The 10,607-nt window shown below is 48.8% G+C and overlaps 2 protein-coding genes across 2 annotated transcripts; one reads left to right on the top strand and one right to left on the bottom strand.

Annotated features, from left to right (window-relative positions):
- Window positions 1-662: 662 nt before the first annotated feature.
- LOC136455913 (calmodulin-1) lies at window positions 663-5,798 on the top strand. The gene is made up of 2 exons (XM_066455635.1): window positions 663-820; window positions 5,195-5,798. Exons 1-2 carry the CDS (start codon window positions 745-747, stop codon window positions 5,566-5,568), a joined length of 450 nt encoding a protein of 149 aa, XP_066311732.1. The 5' UTR covers window positions 663-744; the 3' UTR covers window positions 5,569-5,798.
- Window positions 5,799-8,224: 2,426 nt separating this feature from the next.
- LOC136455912 (serine/threonine-protein kinase-like protein At5g23170) lies at window positions 8,225-9,926 on the bottom strand. The gene has a single exon (XM_066455634.1). It carries the CDS (start codon window positions 9,630-9,632, stop codon window positions 8,466-8,468), a length of 1,167 nt encoding a protein of 388 aa, XP_066311731.1. The 5' UTR covers window positions 9,633-9,926; the 3' UTR covers window positions 8,225-8,465.
- Between the last annotated feature and the right edge of the window lie 681 nt (window positions 9,927-10,607).

The raw sequence follows: 10,607 nt of genomic DNA, 5'->3' as shown, positions 1-10,607 counted from the left end.
ACATCCCAACCGCAGCTCCTCCCCTGCGACTTCCTCGGCACACCACATACTCGCCAGAGCCCTCCACGGCCATGTACTCCCCACCTATGGACACCTCCTGTGGCAAGCTCCCTCTTCTCTGGATCTCCCCATAGGATCTCGACTCCAGCCTCCTCTTCGGCATGCCGCCACCCTAGCGTGTGCTGCTCTCCATTGGAGAGCCCTCCCGCCGCCTGAGTCTATCGGTGCATGGGAGGCGGAAGCGTGACTGGCGAGCGTGGGATAGAGCGACCTCGCGACGGAGAAAAGAAAAGGACAGAGAGTATGACGAATGGGTCCCATGTGTCAGTGTCTTAAAAAGGAATTTGAGATCTACTGCTGGAGTAGTTACAAAAAAATAATGCTCTAAAAAAAGGCTCAAATAAAAAATAGAGGCCCTGGTTGGAGGCTCAGCTGGAGTCTCTCTTACGTATTTCTTTTAATCCGGGTTTGGGCCAGTGAGAGAAGAGAAATGCTCAAATGCACGGTGTGGCACCACGAGCAGCAGGGGCCAGGGGAGACAAGTCTCGCGCGTGGAAGGTGGAGCCCACGACCACGAGAGACCGGACCGGTCGGTGTGGGACTGCCTCTGACCGCTGACCTCACAGTGCCCTCTTTTCTCCTCTCTTTCTCTCTCCCCCACTTCCAGACTTTCCTCCTCCATTCGCGGTTTGCCTCTCTGCCTGCCTCTCTCCCTCCCTCCGTCAGATCCTCGCTCGGGTTGCCATGGCGGACCAGCTCACCGACGACCAGATCGCCGAGTTCAAGGAGGCCTTCAGCCTCTTCGACAAGGACGGCGACGGTATTCCCCACGCCCCCGCTCTCTCTCCCTCTCTCTCTCCCGACGTGCGCGCGCGGCTTGATATGGCGTGGTAGGTTCACGCCACGGAAGCGACGGGAGATCTCACATGGCCGCTGGCTGTGTCCGTGGCACCTCGCATCGAGCGGATCGCGGGGTAGATTTGGGTGTGTTTTTTGGTCACGGGGTATCTCGACATGTAGATGCAGATCTCACGCCCTCTATCTCTTCCGGGCTCTATCACGTTACGCCTAGTTCTTGCAATTTCTCTGAGTAGGATCCCCAACGGGGAGACAAATTGTTTTGGCCTCGGAGCCGAGTGGAGGTGTCACCCGGGCGGAAATTCGAAGGCAGATCGACCGGCTGGGTCTAGTATCCGACGATTGGAGGTTGTGTGGAATTCCAGCCAAGGAATCATTCCATACCATGGGAGTTCCCCCGTTATTGTAAACCGGGATAGTGATAGTAGGAAGCATTGAATCGTGTGAGGAGGTGGTAGAAAGCATTCGATCGTGTGAGGAGGTGGCACCACGGTGGGTAGCAGGGGCATGGTGGCGGCGGATGCTGCTTCCTGCAGCTTGAATGTAGCGCAGGGCGCAGCTTGGTGTGATCCTGATTGTGGGGAGTTATGAGAGCATGTTGAGTCACTAGTTAGTCGTCAGGAATAGCTTGAAGGTGGTGAACTCCGCAGCATGGTGCAATCATATTGCATCATGGGTGTTGTAGGGGCATGGTGAGTCACTAGCCAGGAGGCGTGCGTATGGCAGGAAAGATGATGTGTGTTGTGTTGTTGGCGCGAGGGATACAGAATGAATTAGCAAGTATTGGAGCTAGCCATTGGACGTCGGTTACACCACGTGGCATTATTGTGTACAGGCGTTAGCAGTTAGCACCTTCGACGGGTTGTGGGTAAAAAGGGTGTGACCATGCGAGTTCCGTTACGGATTTATGGTTCATCATCTCACAATCTGTTGCACTGTCATTGTGTGCTAAAACAGAACTGTTCATCTGACTTGGATAAATTCTGGCAAAAAACTTAGAACTATTGTTTTGTGCTAATGAACTGATGGTTTCCAGATTTGGTTCAAGTTACCAAATTTTGCCATCCACCGTTCGCAAGTTGTAACTTGTAAGCAAATAGCACCATAGGCTTTTGGTTCGCCTTCATGCTAATGGATGGGCATGGCTGTAAGAATAACGACATCTATATGAATTCGTTTGCAGAAGTAATATCATCTAATGCTTATTGATTTTAAATTGTGAAGATATTAAGGGGACTGATGGAAATAGCAAGAACAATATTGCATCAAAATAGTGTAGCTTGGGAAAATCCTCTTCAAGTTTGTTGCTTGTTAAGTACAGTTCCCTACCCATTGGGTTTTACCTGGTTTTTATTCATTTCTCTTTCATGAAACATATCAAAGTTGAATTTAGGGTTAACAAAAAAGTTACCTAGCTGAGAAATGCACAGTCAAAACCTATGAACCTTTGGTAACATTTGTTTTATAGGGAGCATAACTGTTTGATATCATGCTATCACTAGTTAAACTTCTTTCCTGATGTTCCTTATAGAATTCTCATGTTCCATGTTAAACCAGGCTCTCAATGGATTTAGTTAGATCTGGATTAAAATATAACATTATCAACTTGGCAATCCCTAGTCCTAGTCGAGAGCTAAGAACATGCAGAGAATTGGCAATTCTAGCAATTTTCCAGTTGGGCTATTCTCTTATTTGTGATCGCTCCCTTAGTTGTTACAGTATTGTATTATGCTTTGAATGATCGAATCTATATGCTAACATAGCTCATAGCAGCAGAAGCCCTTATGCTTCTAGAGTACCTCAAATCCTCAGGAAATCTGGCAAAGTGGGTTTACCAGTATGAGTCTGGTCCGCATTTCTTTTTGTGATGCCTTGGTGAGGCATCTGCTAGCGTAATCGACATTTTATTGTTTCCTAATTGATTTGTATTGAATTCAAAGTTCAGCTAGGCGCTAGGCGGAATCTAGGCGCTGACCCTCAGCCTAGCGCCTAGGCGGGATTAATCGCGCCTAGGCGTTCCTAGGCGTTTTCCTAGGCGTTTTCCAATACATACTTAAATTTATTAATACATACTTAAGTACTTAAAAGAAAAGAAAAAATAGAAGACCAATGGTCATGGAACAGGGAGAAAAGAGAAGTAAGGCCCATAAAAACGGCCCAACCCACCTTATCCACCGTTAAAAACGGCCCAGCGCACCTTCTCCACGCCTCCTCCCACACCGCCGCCGCCCGCGCCTGCGCCTGCGCCCGCCCGAGCGCCTGCCGCCCCGCGCGAGCGCCCGCCGCCCCGCCACGCGCCCACCGCCGCCCGCGCAAGCCCGCGCGAGCGCCCGCCGCCGCTCGCAGCTCCTCCTCCCCCACCGACGACCTCCGCCAGGCGCTCCTCCACCACCACCGCTGCCGCGCAAGCCCGCGCGAGCGCCCGCTGCCGCTCGCAGCTCCTCCTCCCCCACCGACGGCCTCCGCCAGGCGCTCCTCCACCACCACCGCCGCCCGCGCAGCCCGCGCGAGCGCCCGCCGCCGCTCGCAGCTCCTCCTCCCCCACCGACGACCTCCGCCAGGCGCTCCTCCACCACCACCAGGCCGCCCGCGCAAGCCCGCGCGAGCGCCCGCTGCCGCTCGCAGCTCCTCCTCCCCCACCGACGACCTCCGCCAGGCGCTCCTCCACCACCACCGCCGCCCGCGCAAGCCCGCGCGAGCGCCCGCCGCCGCTCGCAGCTCCTCCTCCCCCACCGACGACCTCCGCCAGGCGCTCCTCCACCACCACCGCCGCCGCCGACGAGCCACCGCCGCCTAGGGGTCCGCCTACCCCCATAGGCGAGGCGGACACCCTCCGACTAGAGCCTAGTCGCGCCTAGTCGCGCCTAGGCGAGCGCCTAGCGGAACTATGATTGAATTGGACGGATGCCTCTTCTTTGAAGAGGTTTGAAGCCAGAACTTTTTTCCATTATCTAAAAAAAACTGCTAGCGTAATAATAAGAGGAAAAAAGTTTGACCAAGCAAAAGAGGAACTAGGTGGACTTTTAATTGAGAAGAACTAGGCACTCAAATTCAAGTTAAAGAGGACTCAAACCTAGGTATTGGGAGTGTACACCCACCGAGTGTGCTAGCATAGCGTGTAGGAAAAAGGGTGGTCCATATGGCATTCCTGCTGTGGTGCTGCCTAAAAAATTTAGCAGTTCTGGTGCTCATCTAGTATTGCGTTAAATAGGTACTATTCTAGTCCTCTTCATACAGTAGGTATTGATTAGCATGCTTAATAACTGTACTGTAGCAAGTTTCCAATGTGAGAATAGCCAAACATTCATTGCAACTTTAATTGTGTATGGATATGGATATTTATATCTCACTAAGTTATTGATATCATGGAGTTCAGTTGTAGTTTGTATCCCAGTATAATATGAATCAAAACAATTCGCATATTATCAATAAGTGCTCGATAAATTTGGGCTTGTGTTTTGATTTAGGGTGTCCTAACCATATGAAAATAGTTTTCTCGAATATCATTTCAGGCATTAATCTTGAGTAGTATTTAGAAGCTATTAATGATCTTTCACAAATCATCAATTCATCATGATACATTTTCTCGCCTACAAATTGTAACCCAAATAGTTAGGCCTTGGGTGAAATTCATTCCTAGAAAATCTAGGTTTCATTTGGTTTTGCTTTTCTTCCCTTGAACATTTCCTTCCATTCTGATAAAGAAAAGCCAAGTAGATTCTTATGTTATGTAGGTTGTTGTCTAACTTGATTCCTCTAATTGTGTTACAGAAGTTCTTTTGGATGGCACAGTTAATTTGTTCATGGTTTGCTGTCAATTGTTATATAGCTGCCTACTTGTAGAACAGTAGAAGTGATCTGTACCTCTGAAATACATTAATTTAAAATGTCAGATAAAGAAAAGTATGGCATTTATATCCTTATAATAATGTTGATACCTGTTTGTCAGTTAGTAGAGGTGTTATCCTGTAGCACCAGTAGTCTGGTGGTACTTTTCTGCCTGTGGGCAGGTACATGGTTTGCTATTTGCCTATCAAGTGTAATAACTCCCAGATCATGTTGAGGATGAATACATTTTGACATGGTTGGTAGTCTTTGTAGAAAGATAACATGTTAAAGCTGGAACTTCCAGGGGACTAGTTGATAGCATGATTGCTATTACTGTTGACACCATATCATGATTGGAATGCTGCCTCAGAAAATGGTTAAAATTTTTAAGCTGTCTTTCTCAGATATTTTCCTGGTTATTATCTATCATTGATTCATTGTTTATTACTTACTATATCAGTTTAAGTAATTTGAGAAAGCAGTAAGTAATGTTTGGCTCATGCTACAGGCTGCATCACCACCAAGGAGCTTGGGACTGTGATGCGCTCATTGGGGCAGAACCCTACCGAGGCTGAGCTTCAGGACATGATCAATGAGGTTGATGCTGATGGCAATGGAACCATCGACTTTCCTGAGTTTCTCAACCTGATGGCACGCAAGATGAAGGACACTGACTCTGAGGAGGAGCTCAAGGAGGCCTTCCGTGTGTTCGACAAGGACCAGAATGGCTTCATCTCCGCTGCTGAGCTTCGCCATGTCATGACCAACCTTGGTGAGAAGCTGACGGACGAGGAGGTGGACGAGATGATCCGTGAAGCCGACGTGGACGGTGATGGCCAGATCAACTACGAGGAGTTCGTGAAGGTGATGATGGCCAAGTGAGATGCGCCGCCAATTTGAAGCTAGTTCCTCTCCTGATGATAGTAACTAGTCTAGTGTTGGAGACTGACTGCATTTGGTTATGCCTTATTCCTCTCCCTGCGTCAATGGACATATCCGTTTGATTTCTCCCAAGGGATTTTACCATGTCGGTAATTTTCGTTCAAATTTGTTTGTGGTTGTATTACAATTTGTGTTATGTTGGTACAATGATCATGCCTTTCCCTTCCAAATTTAGGTGTTTGAATTTCTTGCAGAAATACATGGTACGTATGCAGGTCTAGCTATATCCGGTTTTGTTTGTTTTTTTTAAGAATTATACAACGCACACGTACGCACACTCCCTTTATGAACACGTACACAAATCGTACCCCCAGCAGATCTTGCCGTTGGCTCAATTTCTCCGCACTGCCTTCTGCCTAGGCGTTGACCGTAGACGTAACTGAGCAACAGTGTTGCTTTGGTGACATTAAAGGCTCTGCTTTGGTCTAAAGGCAGACTGGAGATCTCTTGATTGTTGGCCGTAAGGCAGGACATAAGTGGAAGTACGATCTTACCCTTTTTCTGTTTGAACGAGTCCTTTTACTCGATCAAATGTAGAAGTCTGTCATGTGTATCAAATTGGGTAAGGCACCGCAATCCGCAAGAAATTGCACCAGTCTTCTTGTTTTCCAAGCGCAGGTGCTGGAAGATGACGACTAGTAGGATTGTCAACGCTCAAAAGAGGCAAAATCTGGAAGAAGTATTCAACAAAGGAATTCGTCAATGGAACTTGTCTCTTGGACCGAGGGCCTGTTTGGTTTCAAATAAGTCACCTACTTATAAGTTAAAAAGTGAAATAAGTGACTGATTTTGTTAAACACAACCAACTTATAAGTCACTCCTGCTTATAAGAAATAAACTGGTTCACCCCTGCTTAAAACTTATAAGCCACCATTTCCCACGTGGGACCCACACCTTTCACTTAACAGGCATGAGCTTATAAGTCATCTACAACCAAACAGGCATGACTTATAAGTCACTGGTTTTCAGTCACCTGACTTAATAAGTCACCTGACTTATGGAAACCAAACAGAGCCTGAATCTCCTCGTCTACCCATCCAGCCTGAATCTCCTCGTCTACCCATCCTTTTTTCCACAAAAAGAAACAACTTTTTTCAAATGTTAGAGATTCCCCCATCCCTTTAAACTTCAATTAGAAAAAAGAGGCGACCTGATTATTCAAATAACATAAGGTAGACGTTTCAAGGGAGGCTGCTTCTCTTAAAATAAATGAGAAAAAAGCAAAGCGAAGCCAACCTTTTATGGTTCAGCACTTGAGCGCAAAGTGACATTCCAGACTCCGTTTGCAATACCATTTTTGAATTAATTTAAATGTGCAGGAGATTCATGCAAATTCTTCTCTGAGGGTTTGAATTCTGTGCAAATGCATTATCGATTATATAATTGCAAGCGTGTTGAACTGAGGAAGCTTAGTGTGTTAAGTGTATAAAATACTGCTCCCTCTATTATAAATTATAAGATATTTTAGTTTTTCTAGGTACATAGCTTTTGCTATTCACTTAAATATACACTGTGTCTAGGTATATAGTGAAAGCAATGTATCCAGAAAAAACAAAACGTCTTATAATTTGGAACAGATGGAGTATCTTTTAAATGATGCAAATTGGGTATACGCGTTATTTGACTTTGATTTGAAGTTAGAATACTAGTAGACTAGTTGTGTCCCTTATCTCTAGTATTTTCTAAAACAAAGAATTATGAAAGCTACCATACCTTATTTTTCACGCATTTGCAATAAGTTAATGAGTCTTCACAGGTATGCATGCACCCTTAATTCAGGCCCAGACACAAAAAGCATGGTACTATTATATATCGAACTACTTTCTTATTTTCCCAAACTCCGGAACTGATCCTCTGAAGATCCGATCCTAGCTCGCTCTCCCTGGAGTTTGTTTATCTATCCATTAAAGAAACCAAGAGCCAAACTAAAGCAGATTAAATAACAGATTAACAAAACTAGATACGGATTTGGATTTTTATATATACAAATGAGCAAAGCTGTTTTCATGGGCCCGCCGTGAGTGCATCTGATCAGAGACTAGATTAACTTCATGACACCTTTCTTCTGTTCACACTCTTTTTTTCTCCTACCTTTTACAGTGTGAATCAGATCAAGGAGAGGAGCTTTTTTCTACGGTTGCATGCAGCATGCGTGCAGGGCAGTTCAGCAGCTACCAGTTCACTGTTCACATAATGGCCATCTCATGCCTACAGCGAAAAAAAAACTGTCCTTCTGATGTTAGTCTACCACTACCAGTGCTGCAGATCGATGCCGTAGGCCTCATGCATGCCAGCATGGGTTCATTTGATTTTGCTACCTGAACTCCATGAGCTACCCGTGCCCAGATTGTCTCCAGCCGCCTAACAACCTGCCCTGGTTGACATCGACTTATATATATATATATATATATATATATATATATATATATATATATATATATATATATATATATATAATCTCCCTACATTACCAGAGTTTTGCTAGGATGCGTTGGACTAGGTGACAGGATGATGCACAATTATATACTTACTAGAACGATAGTGAAATGCATGATGGTCTCAAGTCGAAGTCAAAGATGAAGAAACCCAAATTTCAAACGTGAATCATCAAGTGTATATACATCATCGCCACGTCAATCCATATCTCGAGACTGACGTGTATATCTTGCACGAGGTGAAAAACGAACAGACCGAGCAAAACAGCCGTAGATTAGTCTCATAACATAACTACTGTAACAGTAACAGTAAACATCCATCTAAGGTTTATCAATCAACTACTGAAAACGAGGTCCAATTCGCTCTCGAATCGATTCAAAGCATTCTCTTTTGCTTTGGATTCATTTGAGTGCGCCACTCATCATGCCTTTGTTGTTCCGATGCGATGGCAGAGCCGCGCACGACGACAAGCCGGCTGCGACGCCGCTGTCGGAGTGCTCGGTGCACTCGACCTTGGTCGCCCTCACCCTCTTGCTCCTCCTCCTGACGCGCTGCCCCCACGACGCGACGCGCCTGCACACCCGCTCCACCACGCCGCCGCTGTTCCCGTGCCGCCACCCGGCGCTCTCGAGGGCGCCGCGCAGCTCGGAGACCACCTCGTCCATGGCCGGCCGCCGCTCCACGGTCTCCGACACGCACCGCGCCGCCAGGGACAGGACGCGGGCCACGGCGCGGTCTGCGCGCGCCGTGGGCGGCGCGGCCACCCTGGCGTCGAGCACCTCCCGCGCCCGCCCGGCGCCGATCAGCGGCGCGGCCCAGGACACGATGGACGACGGGCACGAGTTGACGTCCATCACCTTGCGCCCGCTCACGAGCTCCAGGAGCACCACGCCGAAGCTGAACACGTCGCTCGCCGGGCCCAGCCGCCCGGGCTCCGTGTAGCAGGGGTCCAGGTACCCGATCGTGCCCGCTGGGGCTGGCCCCGCGGACGCCGAGCTGCCTTCTTCGTCGTCTTCGTCCTCCTCCTCCTCCTCCCTGACGCTGACCGCGAGGCTGAAGTCCGCGAGCCGGGCGCGGCCGTCGCGGCCGAGCAGGACGTTGGCGGACTTGACGTCCCGGTGGATGATGACGCGCGGCGCCGCGGCGTGCAGCGCCTGCACGGCGCGCGCCACGTCCAGCGCGATCTCCACGCGGCGCGGCCACGGCGGCGGCCTCGGCGACCGGTGTAGCAGGTCGTGCAGCGACCCGTTGGGCATGAACTCCATGACGAGCAGTGGAGGCAGCCGTGGCCCCGACGAGGCCGGCGGCGGCGGCGATGACGACGACAGCCCGACGATGCCGATGACCCCCGGGTGGCGCGGCGCGGCCGAGAGCACGGCGATCTCGTTGGCGAGCTTGGCCTCACCCTGCGCGTGCGACGGCCGCTTGACGGCGACGACGACGGACATCCTGCCGCCTCCCCTCAGCCTGGCCCTGTACACGCTGCCATGGCTGCCCTTGCCCACGAGGTTCTTCGCCGCGAACCCGCCCGTCGCCGCCTCCACCTCCTCGTACGAGAACTCCTTCATGGCTACGCCAAGTGCAGCTAGCTATGGCGCTGCGTGTTGCTGGAACTGGAAGAGGAGGCTCGGAGCTACTAGGAGCTAGCAATGGAAAGCAGTTTGTTAGCAGCAAGCAAAGCAACTAGGCAGGGAATAAAGGGCAAAGAGGGGGCAAAGAAAGAAGGAAAAAAGGTAAAGGCTTCAAGGATCATCAAAGGAAGAGGAGGGTGTGGTAAAGTTGATCATTGCAGTTTTTTTTTGAGAGAGAGAAAAAGATTGCTTTAATATATATAGAGAGAGGATGATGATGATGATGTTGCTCTGGTAGTCTGGTCCCTAAACAACAAATTTTCAGACTGTTCGCTGGTTGGTTTCTGAGCTGATAAGTCCGGCTGGTGCTGGTTTGTTGTGAGAATAAAATACTGTACCATGGCTGATAAGTCCTAACTAAAACCAACAACGAACGGGCTGTTTGCCTTCTCAAGGAAAAAAAGGACCCAGTAGTAGTAGAGAAAAAACAAATCTAACAGACCAAGCAATGGCATTGAAAGTGGCTTTTACTCGCTGTTTCCCTCCTCTTGCGATTTTCTTCTCCCTCTTGGCCTCTTTCTCTCTGCCTCTCTCTTTCCTCTTATTTTTGTCTTTGCTTCTCTCTCCTCTCTTTTGTTTATTTGTCATTAGACGGTGCATGGGAGGGAATTCTTGGACCTGATGAGATCGTTGGAGTGGTTGTGCTGGGCCTGCTGGCCGCCGGAAGGGCCTCCCAGCAAGCGAACAAATCTGCAGCAGAGAATGTTTATCTGTCATGAGGGAATGTGTGCAGGTGTTGACTGTTGTGTGGACTGGTTGAGCACTTGGACATGATGCGCGCGGCCATGAAAATACATTGCTTGCAACTGCAACAGGTGGAGGCCCTACGCACCCATCGATGATAGGAACCACCCTAAAATACCATGCTTGCAACTGAACAGGCATCATCGCCTGCTGCTGCTGGAAGAAAGA

Source organism: Miscanthus floridulus, chromosome 6 (assembly GCF_019320115.1).
Source record: "Miscanthus floridulus cultivar M001 chromosome 6, ASM1932011v1, whole genome shotgun sequence".
Taxonomy (NCBI): domain Eukaryota; kingdom Viridiplantae; phylum Streptophyta; class Magnoliopsida; order Poales; family Poaceae; genus Miscanthus; species Miscanthus floridulus.
The sequence above is the reverse complement of the archived record's forward strand: the minus strand, read 5'-3'. Positions and strand labels throughout refer to the sequence as shown.